At 37.4% G+C, this 24,832-nt stretch overlaps 1 protein-coding gene across 6 annotated transcripts in view; it reads left to right on the forward strand.

Moving 5' to 3' along the window:
- The window catches only part of GABRG2 (gamma-aminobutyric acid type A receptor subunit gamma2), a 133,559-nt gene extending 109,262 nt beyond the window's left edge, over positions 1–24,297 (forward strand). For 2 of the 6 annotated variants that reach the window (XM_075543189.1, XM_075543191.1), the window contains exons 7-10: positions 14,276–14,428; positions 20,249–20,454; positions 22,583–22,606; positions 24,022–24,297. In XM_075543189.1, coding sequence (XP_075399304.1) covers positions 14,276–14,428; positions 20,249–20,454; positions 22,583–22,606; positions 24,022–24,297 — 659 coding nt within the window. Of the gene's footprint in view, positions 1–13,430; positions 13,437–14,275; positions 14,429–20,248; positions 20,455–22,582; positions 22,607–24,021 lie in introns of all 6 variants that reach the window. The other 4 variants (XM_075543188.1, XM_075543190.1, XM_075543192.1 and 1 more) reach the window with 4 other exon arrangements.
- Positions 24,298–24,832: the final 535 nt, after the last annotated feature.

Consider the following 24,832-nt stretch of genomic DNA (forward strand, 5'->3'; position numbering starts at 1 on the left):
ATTGAGAGACCCGTTATTTTTAGTATCCTGTGAAATCAATGCTCCCTGCAGTGCATTTTTAGAAGCATTGCTTTGAGAGTGCTCCCAAATAATGGTCTCTTCCTTCTGTACCTTCCTCTCCCTCATTTTCTTTCTTCTATAACATTTTAATTTCTGGTGCTTCTCAAATTTTGGCAAAATATTAAATAATTACTGAGATAGAGTAAGTGGTGAAAAGAGAAAAATGTTTATCTTAAAAGTATAGTTAATAAAAATTAAAGGCATATTTAAGGAGTAAATTTATATGAAAAAGATCTCTAAAGAATAAAAAGTAATTTTGGGGGGATTTTGGTGGGGTGAAATTTCTTGTGTGGCATTTTTACCCATGACTTACCCAGGAGTTAATCATTTGTTGTGTGGGGTTGTGCAAATAGGGTGTGTGTAACAGACGGTTGGTATGTGTAACAGAGGGTTGGTGAGTTTATTTAACCCTCCCTTGACTGTAAGGATGAGCCATCTTCGAAAGAGAAGTAGAGGGAGAAACCCCCAGGATCATGGAAGGAAACATTCAAGATCTCTGAAGTGGCAGAGATCATCAAGACCAGATGTCTAAGAGATGTAGCATGTAACTTGGGGGAGCAGGGCCAAGACTATTGGAAAATTTCTCCTTATCTGGCTCAAGACTATGGAACTGTGGAACAGATTGACAAGGAGGCTGGCTTCTGTGACCATTGAGGCCAAGGCCAAGGGATCATATAGTTGAAAGACTGAGGGCTAGAAAGAGACATAAGTACCGTGTGGGTGAGAGGCTAAGACCTGGAGAGAGAGATGAGGCTGCTGTTGGAGGCGACTAGTAAGTGTATCCTTACATTTGCTGATACAGACTGGTAACCTATTGCCTTCCCTAACAGCCCCCTTTAATTGCCCTTAATTTTTAGTATTACCTAGGAGTGCTCTGTGGCCATTGCAAAGGATTATCAACTCAGCAAAAATGTATAGTGGAAAGGGAGGAACTCTCAGTATCAGAATAGGTAAAAGGATGGAGAATGGAGACATGTTTGACTTTTGCCTCCTGGTAATATGGGAACCAGAATAGGTTGGATATGTTCACCTCCGTCGCCACAGGGATCTGCCAGGCAACATCCACTCATTGTAATTTGAGACCATATATCATAGATTAAAACTTCCTTACCTGTACTTTTCAATCTATTGCATCTGTTGTCTTATTAGAATTAGTGGAGATTAGTGTGCCAACCTTAAATTTAGAGCTAGATTTTGGTTTGATGCCTATTCTTATTTAAGTATCTATAAGCAACATAGGGCGCCTTGGTGTATAGTGAGGTAAGCAATGGCTTGCTAAGTACAAGGTCTTCAATTAAGCCCATCAGCTGCTCTATGGTAGACACATGATTTGTAATCTTGGAAACCTATGGCAGCAATTCCATTCTGCCCTTGGGTCGCTGTGAATTGGATTCAACTCAGTAACAGTGGAAGTGTATTTTATTAGCTACCTACCACAAATCTGGTCACATTTACATAATAATTAGCAAAATATATCTAATAATATTCAAACAAAACTAGATTGACAGAGTACTTGGTAGTCTTCAGCATGTGAGAAATGCTCAAAATTGGGGTAATTATAGACTTGGTCTTTGAAATTATTCTGTGAAGTTTCTATGTCATATTAAAAACCTGAAAATAAGAGTGATTCATTTAAATGATCCCCTAATGTCACATATGTAGACTTTGATCAGCTTGGAAAACCATTTCCTTATTACAGACATTCTGTGTGATTGTTCTTCCCCATTTACATTGATGGACGCCGAACAACTGCTCCGGGAACGCGCTTTTCTCTTGGAGTAAGTGGAATAAGCAGCTGTCCTTTGCAAAAGGTGCTATTTCAAATGGTACCTTCACAATTTTCTATTGACGATTTTTTTTTACTGGAAAATCTTGGACTTTCCATAGGTCACAAAAGAGCATCTCAATTAATTTCCACCATGAAGTGTAGTCTCATTATCTCTATGTAAGAAAGGAAATACATGTCTTATTTATTCCCAAAACTGTAGCTCAAGGACATCAAGTGTGAAAAATCAGTTACAGTTTCTGCCTCCACATATCATGTAATCTTTCCACCTCAAAGCACATCTAACAGGAGGTTAAGTTGTTATAAACTTTCTAAGAATTTGCTGGATATCCACTGATAGCTCCGTGAACTCCACTTGTTGAAACCATTAGATAGATAGCTGCTTAATAATGGACACTAAGTATTACTCCAAGGCAGCATCTCTATAAAAAATTATAGAAGCTTTTTTGTGAAACAACTGTCTTCAGGAGGCTGCAATTCCTCTCCTCTAGACAAGGTGTCTGAAAGATTACAAAACACTTTCTTTATCATTAGCAAATGTCGTGTTCTCAGTAGCCTTAGAAATACATATGAATATCTATTTTAGAAATTACATTACTTAACCAACTCCCTATACCTTGTAGGATTTGAATCCTAGAACTCAATTTGTACAAATTGCATACTGCTATAAACTAGTCTGTATATAAAAATGTTTTAATATCTAGTCATATATTTGTGAGAGTTCATCTTAATTTTGCTTGGAAATTGTACTTCTTGTGGATGGATCAAGGTGAAAAATGTGTTCATTTGTATTTTGAACTTTAGAATATCTGAGCAAGAGTTATTGTATTTATTTAGATCCCTAGGTGAAGTCCTTTGTTGCATTTTTAGACCCGGATGACGGGCTCAGACTAGTGAATCACATTACCAAAGGGCACATTGAGCTAAGTATTTGTGGTGACTTTTTCACACGGTGAGAATGAGAAACTAATGTGCTAATAAAGAAGAGTGTATAATAAGCGCAGAGAACTGAGATAATAGCAAACGCTCACTCTGTGAACCTAGAATCCCATCATTCTCTGGAGGTTGTGCAAATATTGCGCTTCCATTTCATCTGAACGTATTCTACAAGAGGAACACTCTCTGTGGTTTTCTGGAACAGGTAGACGGGTGTTTCAGGCAGAGGAGTTTTCAGCATTGGAAAGGTAGTGTTAGAAATGAAATTTTCCACAGATTAAATTTAAGTACAAATTCACTAAGATGTATTTGTAATTCATTAATGTTGGAAAGTGTGTCTTGTCTGGAAATCAGACAACAGCTCCAAAGGACATGCAAAAGACACTAATGTTATAAGGACATATGTTAAAGAAGAAGCAGCAGCAGAAGCAGCGGCAGAAGCAACACTGGTCAGTGGGTGGTTACTTCAAAGTTATTTGCCTAAATTGGCATATTGAGAATTTTTGCTTCCAGGTGATAGGCTGTAGCTGAGGCAAAAAAATCAGATTGCTTGACTTTGGTTTTGCCTTATGGGAAGGTCAACACATTAAAATAAATAGAAATTACCTACATTTAAAATTGATAAAATGAGGTTTAAAATCTTGGGCCTATTATAATCCCACCACTTGTCTGTCAGTTTGGCATATTGTGGTGACTTGTGTGTTGCTGTGATGCTGGAAGCTATGTCACTGGTGTTTCAAGTGCCACAGATCACTCAAAGTGAGCAGATTTCAGCAGAGCTTCTAGACTAGAACAGATCACAAAGAAGGAATCAACTGCCCACTGCAGAGGAAGTAGCTGCTGAAAACGTTATGGATAACATGGAAACTCAAACACTAAAGGCCTGATGAAAGGAAGCAGAACATTATCAGAGATAGTACAGGAAGACGGGCCTTTCAGCTCAGATGTCACTCAAAATGTGACTGATGAGAAGCTTCTCTCTCAAAGTGGAGTCACCTAAGGGGATGTGGATGGATTAAAGCCTGTGGGAATGGGGAATTTGGGATCTTCATTTGCTCATAGGGAACAACTCAAGGTACGAAGAAACACTTCGAAGATCTATTAATAATTCCAACTTGGAATATATGAAGTTTGAATCTAGGAAAATTGGAAGTCATCAAAAATGAAATAGAACACATAAAGATTGAGATCCTATGCATTACTGAGCTAAAGTGAACTGGTAATGGCCATTTTTAATCACAAAATCATATGACTTCATATGCTAAGTGTGTTAGTCTGGGTGGACTAGAAAAACAAATTCAGGAAGACTAATATGTGTGTAAGAGAGAATTTACATCAAAAGCAAATGTGCATTAAGAAAACATCCCATCCCAGTCCACGTCAAGTCCATAAATCTGATATTAACCCATATGTATGTTACCAGTCTATAAATTCTTCAGATTCACACAGCATATGCAATGACAAAGAATGTATGAAGAAAGATCACAGGTCAGCAGGTGGAAAATCTTGTGGATCCAGTGGTGGTAGAAGGCTCTCAGCACTGGCATGGGCCTACACGTGGATCCTCCAGCTCAGGGCTGTGGCTGCGTCAGCGTAGCTCCATCTGGTTTGCAATAGGAATGTCTCAAAAGGAGTGTGTCTGTATCTGACCTCCAGTCAGCTATTTATCTCCACGGTGCCTCCAAATGAGGTTATCGAGCTATGACCTGATTGACAGGCTAGACTCCATCCCTTCTCAAGTTGATTACATATTATGTAACTACCATGCTGAGATCGATAGTCTAGAGAAATGGCATTGAATTCATTGTCAGAATGGGCATTTTAAGACATAACTTGAAATACAAATTCTGTCTGTGATAGGATTATATCCATATGCCTTCTAGGGAATCCAACCAATAAAACTATGATTATGCGACCATCAAACCTAGTGATGACAAATTAAAGAATTCTACCAGTGTCTTCTGTCAGAAATTGTTCAAACTTGCAAATAAGACGCATGGATTTTTATTGGTGACTGGAATGCAAAGAGGAAGGAACAGTAGCTGGAAAAGAATGGTCTTGGTGATGGAAATAAAACTGGAGATCTTATGATAGAATTTTGCAAAAATAATGACTTTTTCTTAACACATACCTTTTCTTTGAGCAACACAAAAGGAAACTGTACACATAGACTTATTCAAATGGAATAAACAGAAATCTAATTGACTATATCTATGGCAAAAGACACCGGAGAAATTCCACATCAGCAGCTAAAACCAGGCCAAGGGCTGACTGTGGAAAAGACCATCAATTGCTCATATGTAAGTTCATATTGAAGCTGAAGAAAATTAAAACAAGTTCACTAGAGCCAAAATATAACCTGAGTCTATCCCAACTGAATATGGAGTATATCTCAATAATTGATTCATTACATTGAATGCTAATGCCCAAAGATCGGATGAACTGTGGGAGAACATCAAGAACATCATTCTTGAAGAAAGTAAAAGGTTTTTAAAGGACAAGAAAGAAAAGATAAAAGTGGATGTCAGAAGAGACTCTGAAACTTAATGTTAATCCCAGAGTAGCTAAGGCAAATGGAAGAAACTGTGATGTCAGAAGTGAATAGGAAATTTAAAGGACAGCTTGAGAAGATAAAGTAAAATATTATGTACAAAATGTGCAAAAATCTAAACTTAGAAAACTAAAGGGAAGAAAATGCTCAGTGTATCTTAAACTGGAATAACTAAAGGCAAATATTAAGCCTCAATTTGGAATACTGAAAGATTATATGGGAAACACACTGAATGATTCAGGAATCATCAAAGTAAGATTGAAATAACTCACAGAGTCACTGTACCAAAATGTACCGGCCGACCTACAGTCATTTCAGGAGGAAGCATGTGAGCAAAAGTCAATGGTCTGAAAGAAGACCCAGCTGCACTGCAGGCAATGAGAAAAATATGGCTCCGGGATACGAGAGTATTCCCGTGGATACGTTTCAACAGGTTGATGAAGTACCAGAAGCACTTCCTTGTCTATGCTAGAAAAATTAGAACATAGCCATTGGCTAACTGACTGGGAAAGATCTAGATTTGTACCCATTCCAAGGACACGTGACCAGACGAAATGCTCAAATATTAGAATAATATTGCAAATATCTCATGCAAGTAAAATCCATTCTTGACCTTGAATAAATAACCTCTCTGGTGCTTTTGTTGTTGTTGTTGTTACACGAAAAAATGGATCAAGCAAGGTTGTGTCATCTGCATATCACAGACTGTTAATAAGCCTTTCTCCAATCCCAGTGCCCAGTTCTACAACAACCTGATTTCCCTGCTTGTTTGCTCAGCGCACAGATGGAATCAGATTGAATGATGAGCGGTTGCAATCCTGTTGCACACCTTTCCATATTTTAAGTCACACAGTATACCTTAGTTCTTTTTGAACAACTGCCTTTAGATCCATGTACTGGTTCCACAAGCTAACATCCTTTCTCTTTGACTTCATCATTTCCTCCGTTTGCCTTCGATATGCTATGATTAAGAGCAAGTTTCAGTGCCTTCTGACATCCATTTTGATCTTTGCGTTCTTTCCTATTTGTCTAAATAACCTTTGTCTCTTCCTACATGATGCTTCATACCATAGCTTATCCAGTGTTGTGCCGTTAATGTTCAATGTGTCAAGTCTGTTCTTCAGATATGCTAGAAACTTAGATGGAATCTACTCTACGTCATATTGTACCTCTCATAGACTTCTTATAGGTTACTTCAGCTTCTACCTGAATTTACATAATCAACTGATAGTGCGTTCCACAGTTGGTCCTTGCATTACTTTAGCTATTGATATTGAATTCTCCATTGTCTCTTGCCCGATGTAGTCAGTGAGATTTCTATGCATTCTATGTATGTACATCTGATAGGCTGGGTACTTTAGAGAAACAAATTCACAGAAACTCATATATAAGAGAGAGTTTTATATAAAGGTTATGTGTGCATCAAGAAAACATCCCACCCCAGTGCTGCCCAAGCCCACAAATCCAACATTAGCCCATATGGCCGACACCAATGCACAAAGACCTCCTCTATCTCACAAAACAGACGCAATAATGCCAACTGTAGGAGAAAAGCAGAGTCAGTGAATGTGTAAGCATCTCAGCACTCGCAAGAGTCTCCACACGGCTGCTCCAGCACGCAGGGCTGCATCGGGGTAGGTCCATGTGGCTTCTCCTCAGGGATGTCTTGTAGGAAGTCAGCCTTGCCAGCTGCAGCAGGAAAGTGCTAACGCAGGTGCACCCTGGCCCGACCATCACAAAGCAAGAGACCCAAGGACTAGAAAGGTGAGGCTCACAGAGCCATTTATCCCTCTGCCTTTCACATGTGTTTATCAGCCAGGTTGGCACAATAAACTAATTGCCTCAGTATAATTTCTTTTACGTTGTCAAGAAAATAACATGAAGGAGATTCATTTTGATAAAGAAGCAATGGGTCTTGCAAAATTCTATCATGTGATCTCCAGCTTCATTGCTATCACCAAACCATCTTTTTCTTTTTTTTTTAATCGTTTTATTGGAGGCTTGTACAATTCTTTTTTAAAAATTTATTTTATTATTATTCTTTCTTTTTTTACATTTTATTTGGGGGTCATACAACCCTTATCACAATCCATACATATACATACATCAATTGTATAAAGCACATCCGTACATTCTTTGCCCTAATCATTTCAAAGCATTTGCTCCCCACTTAAGCCCTTTGCATCAGGTCCTCTTTTTTTTTAACCCCTCCCTCCCCGCTTCCCCCTCCCTCATGAGCCCTTGATAATTTATAGATTGTTATTTTGTCATATCTTGCCCTATCCGGAGTCTCTCTTCCCCCACTTCTCTGCCGTCTATCTCCTAGGGAGGAGGTCACATGTGGATCCTTGTAATCAGTTCCCCCTTTCCAACCCACTCACCCTCCACTCTCCCAGCATCGCCCCTCACACCCCTGGTCCTGAAGGTATCGTCCACCCTGGATTCCCTGTGCCTCCAGCTCCCATATACACCAGTGTACAGCCTCTGCCCTATCCAGTCCTGCAAGGTAGAATTCGGATCATGGTAGCTGGGGGAGAGGGCATCCAGGATCTGGGGGAAAGCTGTGTTCTTCATCGGTACTACCTCGCACCCTGACTGACACATCTCCTCTCCTAAACCCCTCTATGAGGGTATCTCCAGTGGCCGACACTTGGGCCCTGGGTCTCCACTCTGCACTTCCCCCTTCATTCACTATGATATATATATATATATATACACACACACACACATACATATACATATATACACGCAAATATATACATATATATTCTTTTTTTTTGTATGATGGCTTATACCTGGTCCCTTTGGCACCTCGTGATCGCATCGGCTGGTGGGCTTCTTCCATGTGGGCTTTATTGCTTCTGAGCTAAATGGCTGCTTATTCACCTTCAAGCCTTTAAGACCTCAGACACTATCTCTTTCGATAGCCGGGCACCATCAGCTTTATTCGCCACATTTGCTTATGCACCCGTTTGTCTTCGGCGATTGTACCATGGAAGTGTGCAGCCAATGATATGTTTTTTGTTCTTTGAGGCCTGATAACTGATCCCTTTGGAATCGCGTGATCACACAGGCTGGTATGTTCTTCCTTGTGAGCTTTGTTGCTTCTGAGCTAGATCGCCGCTTCAAACCATCTTTTTCAACTACTGTTCCGTCCTCTTTGTTTCCAACTTTTGCATTCCAATCACTGGTAATTATCTCTGCATCTTGATTACATGTCTGATTAATGTTGGAAAATTCTTCAGTTTGTTTCTTCATCACTTACTTTTGTGGTTGGTGCGTAAATTTGTATGATTATTGGTGTATAACAGTTGTATTGACTGAATTTCTTTTTATTTGAATATGTATTTTCCTTTCATTGAAATATACTTTTTGACAATGAATGCAATACCATTCCTCTTGAATGTACCATTCTGGATTATGATTATCTGATTCAAAATGGATACTACCTCTCTGTTTCAGCACTAATGCCTACCTAGCTATCTTTGTGCATTCCATTCATTTTTGAAAACTTTCAATTTTTCTAGACTCATACTTTATACATTCCAAGGTTCAACTATTAATAGATGTTTTCAATTATTTCTTTTCACTTGGAGTTATGCCGCATCAGTACAGGAAGTTCACAAAGACGTTACTCATCATTGTGGTCATCTCTACTTTGAGCAGGCAGCTCTTCCTGAGTCAAATTTAACCTTCCAACAGAGGCATTCATCTTCTGGCACTATCGATAACAATGTGCTGTTGCTGTTCTTGAGGTTTTCAATAGCACACAATGTTTTGCTGCTAATCATAAGTCTTTCAGTGACTAACTTCCCAAAAATGGACAGTCTATTCCTTCATCATGGTCCCATTTTTAACCCTCTGAATTTAAAATCAGCTGTGAAATCTCATAGATCATCTAAATCTTCACATTACCTCAGAGTGCTCTAGGCATAATGATGATTAAAAATAATTATTTCATTATATATAATGAAGATAATAGAAAAATGAATCTAAAGCAGAGTATAACATAATTGTACATTCAACTGGAACCTACTCCACACAGTACAAACTCTATTATTATATTTAAATTGAATAAGAGAAGGATTAGGCTCCTAGGTGGCACAATGGATAAGTGCTTGGCTGTTGAACAAATGGTGCATGGTTCAGCCCCACCCCGGGGCTCATGGCAGAAAGCTCTGTTGACCTCCATAAAGATTACTGTCCTGAAACCCCTATCATTCAATTCTACTCTCTCACATGGGGTCATGTTCAGAATCTACCTGAAAGCGTACAACTAAGTAAAAATTAGGATGATGAGAGAGGAAATAGGTGAAAGTATATCTGACTCTTCGTTTTTCTCATCGTCCTGAAAGAGTTCTTCACCTACTGAGAGGTGGTGTATGGACGCCGTTCAGACTAGTTAGTGCTCACAGTAGGCCCCACAACCAGGCTAGAAGATCATCCTTTTGATCATTTCAGGGACTCAGTGAAGAGAAAAAATGTGAATGATTTAAAATTTAAAAGCATTTCAATTTTGAATTAAAAGTCTGAACAACCTAAATCAACATAAGAATGAAAAAGTGTTCGCAGGGCAATTTAGCACCACTATTTAAAAACATGATTTTTTACTAATGTTGCTAAGTCTGAAAAAATTGAAGCTTTAAAAAAGGGTGGACATTGTTATTGGATGTAATTTTAAATTATATTACTTTTGTCTTCCATTGTTGCCTGTGTCTTACATTCCAAATTAGGACAAAAGCAAGGCCAAACTAATTTATAAACTATGACCTTAAATAGCTAATGTTAAGATGAATCAATAGAATGGATTTGAAGTGACTGAAATAACCACTTTTGACTTGGTTGGCATTTAAACCTTTGGGGCTTCGGGGATCACTGATGCGGTACTTTAAGAGGATTTGATTTTATAGGCTCCTCAGCCGTAGAGTTTTTAAGTATACAAAAAACGATGTGGCCTGAAAGATAAGACTGGCATCAGGCTGACACTGTGAAACCGCTTTGCTTTTAAATGGCCTGTTTCCAAGTTTGAATCTATAATCCAGTGGTAGCAAAGCTTTGGATTTACTGCCAAAGATGAAAGATGTTCCAAAGCTATTTCCTTATAATAGAAATTGATAGATAAGCAGGCCAAAGAAGTTTAGACTCTGACCTAAGGGAAAGCAGAGAATTGCATTGAGATAATCATCTTGTTAACGTAATGCCTAATTAGAATTCACCTTTAAAAAAATTAGATCATGAAGGTCAAGGTGTAGATTTTCATTTACTTACAGGAGGAGTAAAGAAGTTGCTAAAGGTTATTATGATTTATTTTAAATGGGATGCATTGTAAATTTTGACTTATACACATCTAAAATGTGCAGAAAACTCAGAAATTTGAAAAATTGGAGGGAAAGAATCACAAAATAGTATCACTTGCAGAAATATAACTTTCTTTCATGGTTTGATTTTTGGGGTTTTGTTTTCACCTAACATAGTTGAGCTTATATTTTCTTTTGATATTCCGATCAAAGACATGAGAAAATAAAGAAGATGGATATTAATTGGTGTCATATCAAATTGAAAATCAACCATTTTTAGTATTTAAAAGTCTACCATTCTATCTCTATTTTAAATTAGACTGCAATTAAGGATATTCTAATTCAAAATATCTCTGCCCTAATCTAAATTAGAATAAAAACAAAGACCAAACTAATTTTTGGAGAAGCGTGACTTTAAGTAGCCATACTCTGTTAAACGAATGCCGAGAATTACTGCAACCATAGGCTTCTACAAAGGAACAATTGCAAGGATAGTGCGGGACAGTGCATTGTTCTTTTCTGTCATATGTAGGGTTGCTATTGGTTCAGAACTAACTTGATGAATGGCACCTAACAACAACACTGTATCATGGAGTTAACCAAAACTCAGTTATCATCAGAAAAAAAGCCAAAACATTACTACTTTCAACTTTTCAAGAATAATTGCTCAAACAAAATTGTATTTTAAGAGACTTGGTGGTGAAAGCAGCACGTGTTTGGTGGCTAACCTGGAGATTTGACAGTTTGAATCCAGCCTGTGGGTCCACTGAAGAGATGCTATAATGGTTGCCACCAACATCGCATAGCTCAAGGGCAGCTAACAACAATTGGCCTTGGAGGAGTGGGCGTTCCTTTGGAGGTGCAACTCCATTGTCAATGGTCTCTAACCTTGCCTCAGCCGAGCCTTACTCAAAAGATTGTTAGTTAGTCATTCCATCAAATAGAGGTTAGAAGGCATTCATAAGCCCACTCAGGAAACATTACAGGTTTAGGAGAGAATCTTTACTCCTCAAAGAGTATCCAGTGAAGGTCTTCTGGGCAGCCTGGAAGAAGATGAGGTACAGCTTGTGAGGGAAAGAAGAACTGGCATATATGTGATAACACACCCAGCTATATCAGTCTACACTGAGGGTGGCTTCTAGAACACTTTATTTTCAAATCAACTCTAAATCAGCCTGGTACATAGAGAAACACAGGCAGGAAGCCAAATAATTTAACTAAAACACATGATTTGGATTTAATTATCCATGTGTTTTAGAGCAAAATATAATTTCATAAAGGAAAAAGACACATTTGAAAGTTGAGCTCATTTATTTACTTCTCATTGTGAACCTGTTATTCTCAAAGGGCATACAGAAAACAAAATTTTAGAAAAACTGGGTTATATTGCCATATTATGTTTTCCAACTTCAAAATTTTAAATCTGCAATTTCACTGGAAATCATACAAAATTAGTGGCATGAGATATTAAAGGCAACTTTTGAATCATTTCAAAAGATCAGAAATGACAAAGTATAGTAAATTAAACATTATATTATATAGTAAGCATAAAATATAACTATGTAATGATTATTTTAATTATTAGTATTTTTATTAGTATATGCTCTGGATTATCTACAGAGATTTCTATTTTGATCCAAATGTTTCACAACAATCTTTGTTGATTTCTCTGTGTGTTTTCTTTTTGTCTTTCATCTAAAATTTATAAATGCATTCTTTCATTTTTTGCTTATGTATTTGGGATAAGCAATATATACACTAAGTAGCAATGATTCAACAATGGGATAAAATTGACACTGTTCATTAATTCAAGCAGCTAAAATCCAGTAGGAAAGACAGATATGATAATGAACAATAACAAATTGAAGACATTTCAATAAAGGAAAAGCGTCTGATTCAATAAAAATTCAATAAGAAAGAAATATGGTTCAGCATTGAGTTAGGCTATGAATGCAAAGTAATATACTAAGTAATATACTCATCTATTAATGTCAAGTACCAGGATAGTGCCCCGGGGTTTGTTTAAGTAGAACAATAAGAACAACAAGAAATTTTTGCAAATCGAAAGATCTATTGCAAGTGAGATAAGAACTGTATAGAAGGGCTCTTCTCTGCTGTCCCATCAAACAAAGTGATTTATAATCTATGCCTTAATAAGAACAGATATCAAGAACAAAAACCCCCAAAAGAAGAAATGGTGATTATTATGGTAAACATTTTTTTCTTCAGTTGTTTCAATACTTTCATGTAGACAAGCATTCAATTAAGAATGTCTATTGTTTGTTTGTTTGCTTTGTTTATCCATGTAAGTGGATATAACAATCCTTCTGAAATGATAAAAACCAATTGCCCTTGAATGTTTTCTGACTTCTGATGAATCCATGTATGTCAGAACAGAAGTGTGCGCCACAAAACTTCAGAAAAGATTACTGGTTGTTCATCCCAAGGGGCTTCATGGTGTTGATATCTTATATTTTGGTAATCAAGCTCATAATCATATGTATGCCATACCCTCTGTTTGAAATCCTATTGCCCTCAAATCAATTCTGACTCATAGAAAGCATCGGGTCTAACCTAGTGCCCTGCGGCAGCACTCAGACATGCTCCATAGTTCATCCCTTTTATTTATTCTGACACCAAACATGCTTTTTTTTTCAGTTGATTATTTTCTTTAAAAAAAAATCATTTTATTGGGGGCTCATACAACTCCTATCACAATCCATACATCCATCCATTTTGTCAAGCACATTTGTGCATTTATTGCCTGTATCATTCTCAAAACATTTGCTTTCTACTTGAGCCCTTGGTATCAGCTCCTCATTTTTCTCCTCCATCCCCACCCCCTCCCACATGAACTGTTCATAATTTATAGATTATTATTATTTTGTCATGTCTTACACTGTTCAACATCTCCCTTCACCCACTCTTGCTGACTATCCCCCAGGGAGGAGGTTATATGTAGATCCTTGTAATTAGTTCCCTCTTTCTAACCCACCTTCCCTCTACCCACCTGGTATCGCCACTCTCACCACTGGTCCTGAGGGTTCATATGTCCTGGATTTCCTTTATTTTCTGTTCCTTTCTGCACCAGTGTACATCCTCTGGTCTAGCTGCATTTGTAGGGTAGAATTGGGATCAAAATAGGGGCGGGGAGGAAGCATTTAAGAACTAGAGGAAAGTTGTATGTTTCATCGTTGCTATACTGCACTCTGGCTCCTTTCCTCCCCATGACCCTTCTGTAAGGGGATGTCCAGTTTGCATACCACTCTGCATCTATACTGGGTTCTATAATTCATTGCCATGGCCATGCAAAACTTACAGACAATAGTCATGTGTAAGAGAGTTTATTAGGGAAGTTAATAGGATCAGTCAACAGTGAGGACACAGTCATTGGTCCATAGTAACACTTTTTCTCAGCAAGAACTTTCACCCCATGATAGTGACCCATTAGTTCAGAATAGAATTGCCCCATAGATTACAAGTTGTAAATGTGTGCACCATCAGCCTGCCCCAGAATTCTCCAGTGAAATAACTGGGGGGGGGGTAGGGGTTAAATCACGAACCTCCTATATAAAACTCTCCATTTAAAAGTATGCACAGCAGTTTGTGGTCAAATGTCATGGCGTTATCTTTACTTTGTCTTAGGAGATTACGTGATCATGGCTGTCTACTTTGAGCTGAGCAGAAGAATGGGGTACTTCACCATCCAGACCTACATCCCTTGCACACTCATCGTGGTCCTATCATGGGTGTCTTTCTGGATTAATAAAGATGCTGTTCCAGCAAGAACATCTCTAGGTGAGATACATGCCTTTCTGATGTTGATTCCAAAATATATCAAGTACCCAATACAAGTGCTTACTTTTCGTCAATAAGTGGGTTTGCTTTAAATCCTGCCAACAATTTCTTAGAAATGTCAGCTTTTTTTGTTTTCTGTTAGTTTCTAATTAATAAATTTAATTTATATATATATATATTTAACCTTATATACAAGATGGCTTCAAAAATTCATGGAAAAATGAAATTAAAAGATAATGGAATATTCCATGAACTTTTAAAAGTCTCTATATCTATTTCTCATCTAGCTATCTATCATTTAGCTAGCTATCATCTATCTATACCACCAAGGAGCAGAGCTGAAATTAATGAGGTCTTCCTTCAGAGTGGCCAAAGAAGTCTTATTCTAGATCTAGCACCTTGAATTCATATATGTAGCCTCCCAAACAGTGAGAATATAAAATATATCTTTGTTTTAGCCAGCCCCTTGTATAATTTCTGCTATAGCAGCATTGGTTAAATAACCATGAAATGTAGATTTTTACCCCACATATACAGATAATGATAAAAATTCCCTTTGATATCAGTTTGCTTATGCGTGAAATATGTATAATTTCCTATGCTAACCCTGTGAGATTTTACTAAGGCCAAATAAGGTATTCTTTGCCATACTAAGGCTTAGAAATGTTAGCTGTTATATTTATTTTCTGTAGCAAGTTATTAAATCTGAGGGTAGAAGTGATTATTGAGGAAAAAAGGGAAATAAAAGAAAAAGGACATCATTTGCATATCTGTCCTATTCCAAACCCAATTTAGTTTTCCATCTGTTTTAAAATGAAGTTATTTTGACTTCTGTTATATGCAGTACACTGTGTTAAAGTTCTATTTAACATTTATATCTTGTGTAATGCTACATGCTGAAACAAACCCAAAATATACTGAGAATATTACTTTAGGACTATTTCTTGTCACTATTATTAAAATGTATTACATCAGATGCTTCGCTGTCTGTCTCAAACATCAAAATATAAACACTTTCTTCATCTTTAGCAGGGTTTGGTTCAATAACTGTTCCTTCAATGATTGTGCAATTAATATATGCTTTTATAAATGGATTGTGTAAGTGAATTTATGTGAGGCATTCAAATTACATCACAAAATAATTTAAGGAAAATAGTTCACTTCTATTTTGCTTCTTGAGCCACAATTGATGTTTTTCAAACTCCCACCATGGATGCTGTGGTAGGTCATCTCACTCATTGGCTCATTTGCTCACTGTAAAAGGAACATGGTGTAAGAAAGAATGAATGTGAGTTGAGAACTAAGGATGAGGTCTCTACGCAAAAAAGAAAAAAATCCTAGTTACTGCTCAAGAAGTCTGGTGGAGTAACTGCTGAAAGCTCGGCTGCTAACCTCTTACTAAGTCAACTGTCTGAACCCATCGCCAGCATTCTATGAGTGAGAAAAGACCTGGGAATCTGCTCCCACAGACATTTCAGCCTGGGAAATACTATGGAGCTGTCCTACTGGGCATCCTATCCTATAGCATAAATCATTATGGCGACAACCTCATTTCCCTCCCAAGGAACGGGGTGGGTTTAAATTAGCCCTGTGGTTAACAGTCCAATGCTTACCGTTCATCATTGGGGCTTAGGTCAGACACCTGAGATTAACATGAAGCCATCCTCCTGCAGTCGACTTTTCCATGTTTGCAATGATATTCCATGTAGCCCAAATAACACCTTCCTAGTTTGTAAGATCGATGTTTAACCCATATATCAGAATTTGTTTCCTCTGAACTTTGATGTGCCAGAGTTTTTACATTAATTTATCCATGGTGTGTGTGTGTGTATATGTTTATGTGTATATAACAGATAGCAACATTTTCATTGCTCATATGCCAAATGTGGATTAAAGCCTAAATAGGTTATGAACCTCAAGATACCAATTTAGGGTTTACTTTCTCCATAAAAATGTCAGCTGTTAATTAGGTACAACTATAAAAGCTTACATTAAATAATGCGTAGGAATCCTAAAATAAGTGGTTATTTCGTGTGCTTTTGTTTGTTTGTTTTCAACAACCAGTTTTACTTTGAATAAGTGTTAATAATACCTTGCATTTGTTGACACTCCAATGCAATGCATGCCATGGAACTTAAATATCCACAAGAGTCCTATCAGTTATTTTATTTGTTATTTGGTTCTCTTTTTCTGTTTGCAGTTGAAAAACTTGGACCTTCTCAAGGTCCCGCCAGGACAATCTATGTCAGACTCCCAGACTCACATTGTATCCCAGTGTCAAACTGCCTTACGAGCAGGCCAAACGGGATTTATTAGTGTTCATTTACTAATTGATAGTCAATTATTTCACATTTTACAACAACTTAAAGTTTCCGCCTCTAGATATGGCTGTCATCCTTCTTTCTTATAGCACTTTATTATAGAATCAAACCCTCCTTTCAAATGAACAATCAACGATGGGACTATAATGCTCAGTAAGCAAGGTAAGCATGGACCTATTTGTGCTTACTTACTACTCTGTAGTAAACTGCTCACTGCAGATTAGGAGGTAAGCATTTTAGTCCATGCTTACCTTGCTAATTGGGAAACCCACCCCTCAACATATGTAGGCAGGAATCCACACAAGACTCCCAGAATCTGGAGATTGGAAAAGGGTGCGGGATGACTATACATTCAATAAAAAATAGTGGAGGAAAAAGGCTGTGGCTTAAATAACATTTGTCTTCCATTTACATCTGTTGTTTTATTTAAAGTTATTTCACTTACACTTAAACTCTTTTTGTGTATGCAATCTAACATACACAAAATACTCTCAAGAAACTTGTTCTTAAGATTCAATTACCTAGGAAAGCTACATGGGTCCCTGCAACCATTCCAAAATGACTTTGAGTGTTCATGATTTAAGACATTCAGAAAACCCATACTAATTTGAAATATATATTTACATACTCTTCCAGGTACTGACATCTTGATTTTGTTCGGTATCCTGGTGTTGATTTCAGCTCTTAACAATAACACTGCATACTCTAGGACTTCAAGAGAAATAAGGACAGCCACTCTGTTTTGTAGCCGCCCCCCACCCACCCCCATTTTCCTCAAGAACCGGTTCCTGATTCTTAGTCCTCTGAGTTCCTCCTGAGCTTCTATTTTAGGCCAATTAACTTTGGGGGGAGCAGATTACCCCTTGGAAACATTTTGGCAAGCAGTATTAAATGATGGACCCTCTCCCGCTCAGCCTGCATCAGAACCAAAAACCAGAAAGCTAGAAATGGCAAAGGAAGTAATGCTACCAGTCATGCGTGCAAATGATGGAAGGGTAAGAAATGTTTGGCCTAAAAAGATATGGTCCAACAGAGGAAAACAGAACATAAGATCATTAATATTAATATCATATTGCATTGATATAATAATTATACTAATTACTAATGACATATTGATACTGAGAAATTGTTTAAATGCGGGCAGAACTTGCCAGAACTTTTTCTAACACTAAATGAAAACAACATTGCTTCTATGGAAAGAAAGCCATCGATTGTTCCCTGGTTGAAGCATATAGGTTGAATCATGTCATTAAAAAATCATTGTGGGAGGACCAGTTTACTTGACAATAAGTAAAATGAGACATTTTGTCATCAGACATTTAGTTTTATATTCAAATATTTCTTCTTCAGTGACTGTTGAGGACAGAGCTACTCCGTCAGACTTAATGGTCTGCCACAGAAAACCAAGATGAACATGCCGGATGTGAAAATCCTGAGATACAATATACTTTATGTCTGTGACAGGATCCCTCCGCACACACCAGTGACTCAATCCTGGTTCATCCCAAGATCTCCAGGTCTGACCCACCACCCACTCCTGTGGGAGAGACACCTATTAGCAGACTTCCTTAAGAGTTGGAATCCACTCAACAACAATAAGTTTGTTTTTAGTTAATGTACTTAGCAGAATACCTGGGGTAGAACATTTTGGAGAAATGTTAGTTATTACATTACTTCCAAGATACTGCCATTATACAAAGGTCTAAATTTTTTTATTAATCAGACCATGTCACCCACCTCCTCCATTTCCTAAAAACCCAAACCCACAGTCATCAAGTGGATTCTGACTCACAGCGACTCTTTCACTTAGGGTAGTCCTGCCCCTGGCCTTGGGGTTAGCAACTCGCTGCGTAGTCCGTGATGCAGCCAGAGGTCCTTCCTTCTCTGTTTAGCACTTCTAAATAATTTCCACTTGCACTTTGAGTAAAATACAAACTCTTTTATGTGCTGCATAATATATAAGGAGGATTCAGAATTTTTCCATGAGTGTTCTCAACCCTCCTTGTAACTCCTATTTAACTAATATCACCTCAACAAGTCTGGCTCCCCCCCCCCCCATTTACAAGTAGTCTAGCAATCCAATGGAAAGACCAGCTTTCCTTTTCTCAAAAGAAGCCTTCCTCCATCATTCTCATTGCTTATCATTACCACTCTTCTACATGGCACACAGAAACTTTTGTAATTATATGTTTTGAAAATACATATACTTAACTCATAGTGTATCTCTCTCATTAAAATATAATGCAGATGGGAGCAGATAACGTGTATTTTCGTTTTCAGTATACAGGTAGCGTGTGTATTTTCGTTTTCAGTATACAGGTAACGTGTATTTTCATTTTCAGTATACAGGTAGCGTGTGTATCGTTTTCAGTATACAGGTAACGTGTGTATTTTCGTTTTCAGTATACAGGTAGCGTGTGTATTTTCGTTTTCAGTATACAGGTAGCGTGTGTATTTTCGTTTTCAGTATACAGGTAGCGTGTGTATTTTCGTTTTCAGTATACAGGTAGCGTGTGTATTTTCGTTTTCAGTATACAGGTAGCGTGTGTATTTTCGTTTTCAGTATACAGGTAGCGTGTGTATTTTCGTTTTCAGTATACGGGTAACGTGTATTTTCGTTTTCAGTATACAGATAACGTGTATTTTCGTTTTCAGTATACAGGTAACATGTGTATTTTCGTTTTCAGTATACAGGTAGCGTGTGTATTTTCGTTTTCAGTATACAGGTAGCGTATATTTTCGTTTTCAGTATACAGGTAACGTGTATTTTCGTTTTCAGTATACAGGGAGCGTGTGTATTTTCGTTTTCAGTATACAGGTAACGTGTATTTTCGTTTTCAGTATACAGGGAGCGTGTGTATTTTCGTTTTCAGTATACAGGTAGCGTGTGTTTTTTCGTTTTCAGTATACAGGTAACGTGTATTTTTGTTTTCAGTATACAGGTAACGTGTATTTTCGTTTTCAGTATACAGGTAACGTGTATTTTTGTTTTCAGTATACAGGTAATGTGTATTTTCGTTTTCAGTATACACGTAGCATGTGTATTTTCGTTTTCAGTATGTAGCTGGTGCTGTCGCGGTGGCTGGTACATAGTAGAAAGGAGTAACTTCCAGTATGCTTCCAGCTTGGGTCTCCTAGCAGAAAGACTGCAAGTAGCTGTTTCCAATCAACATTAATTTATTTCCTGAAAGCTTAGGAGACTAAACATCTAAATGTAGGGCACTTGCTCAAAAACAAACACCACAAGGCCTTCCATTCTCTGCAAACTCTAGCGGAAATCCTTGCCACTTTTCAATTTCATTTCATTAGTTCCTTGGTGTTCGTTCTCCTGTACAGCATCTATCTTCCTGCCTATGTACTTATTTCTCTACTTATTTGGCTCTGTTCAAGTATCGAGGTTGCCTGTCAAAAACTACAAACCCAATTCTACTGCATTGAGGGCACGTTACTGAACCTGGTGTTGCTCTCCTACCGTCTGCTCTATTCTCCCTCGATCCAGGTATCACCACTGTCTTGACCATGACCACCCTCAGCACCATTGCCAGGAAATCGCTCCCCAAGGTCTCCTATGTCACAGCGATGGATCTTTTCGTGTCTGTTTGCTTCATCTTTGTCTTCTCTGCTTTGGTGGAGTATGGCACCCTACATTATTTTGTTAGCAACCGGAAACCAAGCAAGGAAAAAGACAAAAAGAAGAAAAACCCTGTATGTATTTTTTCCCTTTGATGCTTTGATAACCATATAGAAAGAACACATGGTTTAGTTTGGATTTGCTCTTTGCTAACTTTTGTGCAGGGTAAGCTTCAGCACTCTGGCATCCAGATGAAACGGAAAGTGTGAGTGTGAGTGTGAGCATACATTATGGAGAGAGGAAGGTAACCATGCCTGAGAAGTGCATCTCAGATACTATTAGAGTAGCCTTTCCCAATTTCCATTGTCCTGATACCTTGAATAGGGTGTTTTAGAATCATGAATGCTTTACATTGAACTTTTCATCCAAGGTGTTCAAGACAAAGGTTCTTGAACTTGCAAGCATGGCCACCTTTATGTAAACGATGCACTGTGCTTTTGTATATGTGAGCGTGTGCACACACTGATGTGAAAAATGGATGTTTCATACTGAAAATATATCCGATGTGTTGTGAAGGGACATGGCTCACCTATTGTTAGGGAAAGTTACTTAACCTCCCTGTGTCCTAGTTTTCCCAAATATGAAATTGATATTATGAAAATGCATAAGTTATGGGGCTCCTGTGAAAAATCAATGTGCTAATGGAGATAAAACATAGTAGGGAGTTTGGGCACATGGAAACTCTCATCGTAATAGTTGATATCGCAACATGTATTTCTCATCCTGAATTGATTTTAGTTTCTGCACGATTTGGGAACAGGTAAGATGACTTGTTTGCCACTGAACTTTAGCAGAGCCTACGTGTGTGTTTGCCACTGAACTTTAGCAGAGCGTACACGTGTGTAAAGTAATAGTATTTCACTGCTGGCGTTATCTAGTAGAACCAAATATCTGGGTCACAGGAAGTCCCATGACCTTAGTGGTTAATGTGCTTCCAAGATAAGATGGAGAGAATGTCCCTATGTTCTTGACTTGATGGTCTTTCCTGGTCTTCTGCTCTAAGTGTCCTGAAGACTTCACGAGTAGCTACCTTTTTAAATTACGGCCCTGGGGACTTATTTATGATCAGGGAGTTTTCCTGATTCTAAGTTATATTTCGATTCAATGACAGAAACCTCAGTGAAGTTATACAAGTGACCGATTTTAAACGCAATCCTTTGTAACAGGTAAAGAAAGAAGCACCAATATCAATGATTATTTTTAAATGCTTGTCTTTTATTTACAATATTTACTATGACTGTGCAGCCCTTCCTCTCCTTGTCTGCTTTTCCTCTTTCGTTCCGTTTTCTCTCTCTTGGTTTTCTTTGTCCTGTTACTTCTCATGTGCTGTCCCTCCTCCTCTTTTGATTCCATTGTCCCCAGAGAACATGACTCCATCCACAGTAGGCATTATTACTTGCTCCCAGAAAGCTTCGAAAAATTATTTGGAAAAAAACTTATTTGACTCCTTCCAACAAGTATGCCATTGAGGAATGGATCTGGTTGCAGGAATGGAAACACTTAGGTTCCATAGATGGCAGAAGATAAAGAGGAAGCCGGGCAAAAAGACGTTAAAGCAATCTTTAAAAAAAATAATTTTTCTTAAGCCACAAAGAAATTTCATTGAAGCCAGTCCTTGAAGCCTATTAAGTAATTGATCCAAATTCACCATTGGCTCTGTCAGGGGAGCATTGAGGTTCGGACTCGAGGTCGGTGGTTTCAACCCCGAAGACTGTCAGGAAGAAAATGAGGCTGTGTAGAGTGGGTAGGAGTTGGCTTGCGGTCAGTGGCAATGCATTTCCTTTTGTATTTCGCAAGAATGTCAGTCTTTTGTAGAAAACTAAATTTTTATTGGCTAATTATCTCAATACTCACCTATTGAGGCCTCTTTGATGATAATTAGAAAAGTAATTATAATATTTCTATAAACAAGTACTAATACTCTTACAATCGAACATCACTGTCATTTATAGTCAGATAATTCTGGCTAGTTTTAACGAAAAATCACAAAATTTTGTTATGGCTTTAAGTATATACTTTATCCTAAGATCAGTACTGTCCTTTTGTGTTTATAATTTCAATCCATTTACTATGGTTTCAAAATGTATTTTAATTTATCTTATTTTGTCTCTCTTTTATTTTTTTTCCTTTTAACTTATTTCTTCTTTTAATTTTTTATTTATTTTTTAAATGCGATTCTCTTTTCTGTCTACAAACCCAAAGCTTCTTCGGATGTTTTCCTTCAAGGTATAATGTTTTGGAATGGAAATTCACTGCATGCAACTGCTGAATTTAACTAATAATGCTTACATGGTGTTTTGTTTTTATTTATGATTAAACATTTAAATATTTTACTAGATATACCACATGCAAGGTAATAGAGGTTTTATAGATATCTACATCTGGTTCATCCATATTGTGCTAATTCACAGAAGTTTTGGGCTTGCATGAAGTTCCAATACTATACAGCCCTGTAGAGCATCCTTAGTTAAGATACCCTTTTTAAACATCAAAGCCAGGACTGATGATGATTCTCATATGAACATGGGACCTAGTTTCACTAGCTGCACCAGTACACCTGCCCTTTAGGATTAAAAAAGTAACTGTTAATACTAACTTAAGATGGGATTATCTTTTTTAGTAAGTAGATTTGATCATCTGAACTCTACTTTTCAGTCCTATAAGAATAAAGTTCTTTTTGAAAATGTCTAAGTTAAAACACTTATCCTTTACTTCAGAGGTGGTCACTAAGCCTAGCCACTTACATTTCAATTTTCAGTCAAACTCAGATTCATTTTTTCACAGATACAAGTATGTATATTTATATTAGCCTAAAACATAGTCATTTAAATCAACATTTACTAAATCTATTAGTTTTATTGCAATTTCACAATTGGTTTGGTAACAAAGATGAGACTAGTATGCATTTAATTGCTACTAGCTTCTTCTTCACTTATAAAAAGAGTTTGACATTTAGGTAGTAATATTTTGTGTAACATTTTATTCATAATTGAACATTGCTGACATTCTGAAACTCAAGTTGGTTAATGTTACATAAAACACTATATGCCCTTAAAACAAAAAAAAATCAGATTTTGTGGTATTAGCTGCCAATTTTCTATGAATTTTTGTACTTAGTCCTTCATTTTGTTTTTCCTTTTATATGAAAACTATTTTTCTATTAACATTATATTGCTCAGTGTGACAGAGTTTACAATTTGCCAAAAAGTAAGCATGATAAAAATTTGAAATTGATGCATTTTTATTTCTTGTCTTACTCACATGCAACACCATTACATCCCTTCATATTTCTAACTTCATATCTACCAGCTACTAGAATAAAATGCCATGTAGTTGTTTGATTTGAAATTTTCAATTAAAATTATTTTGTTGTTGTTTTTTTCTGGTGTTCAATCTTCTTGCTATAGCTATTAGCTTGGTGGTCTTATTTTCAGCTGCACTGCTTAAGCTCAAAATTTGAAATTGGCAAATGTGCTCTTTCTGATTTCAATTTCACCATTGTAGATCACGATGTCATAGCAATTTCCTAAGTACCCATTTTCAGATGTCATCATTCACATGGGTGATATTGTGAACCAATAGCCTAGGATCTACGAAGTGTAACTAACTCTAGCTCCTCCCCTTCCCCACACTTGTCCCAGGCTCCCACCATTGATATCCGCCCACGATCAGCCACCATTCAAATGAACAACGCTGCACATCTTCAAGAGAGAGATGAGGAATATGGGTATGAGTGTCTGGATGGCAAGGACTGCGCCAGTTTCTTCTGCTGTTTTGAAGACTGCCGGACAGGGGCCTGGAGACACGGGAGGATCCACATCCGCATTGCCAAAATGGACTCCTATGCTCGGATCTTCTTTCCCACAGCTTTTTGTTTGTTCAATCTAGTTTACTGGGTGTCCTACCTTTACCTGTGAAGAAGACAGGGTATTGAGATGAGTCTTATTCACTGAAGCTCATGGCGAGAAGATGTCATTTCTAAATCCACTTAATGTACTATCCAATAAGGATTATTGTGGTCTGAATTTGTTTTGGTCTTTATGAGTAAATTGTACTAATGTCATATTGTCTCGGCCCAACTCTCCTTTGGTTATTGTAATTTGAACTTCAATGTTTGCTGTGTTTGAACCTGCAAGGCAAAGTGAGATTAGAGCGAGAACCTTAAAATTTTGACATACGATATTATATAGGAACAGATATTTAAATAGTGAAAGCCAGGAATATTTAAAATGGTGGTATCCTAACACGATTCATAATACAATTAGATGAAAAAGGTACAAGAAATGTACCTTCTGTTCATGTGGGGTCAAGTTGTGATAAACCTGATATCAATAGGATACTTACATGAGAATAATCCAAATACCCTTTAAATGTAAGAACCTAGACTAGAAATCTATTACACCTCTATCCCAAGATAGGGCGGAATTTTTCATCCTATGCCATGTACAATGA

This window comes from Tenrec ecaudatus, chromosome 2 (genome assembly GCF_050624435.1).
Source record: "Tenrec ecaudatus isolate mTenEca1 chromosome 2, mTenEca1.hap1, whole genome shotgun sequence".
Taxonomy (NCBI): Eukaryota; Metazoa; Chordata; class Mammalia; order Afrosoricida; family Tenrecidae; genus Tenrec; species Tenrec ecaudatus.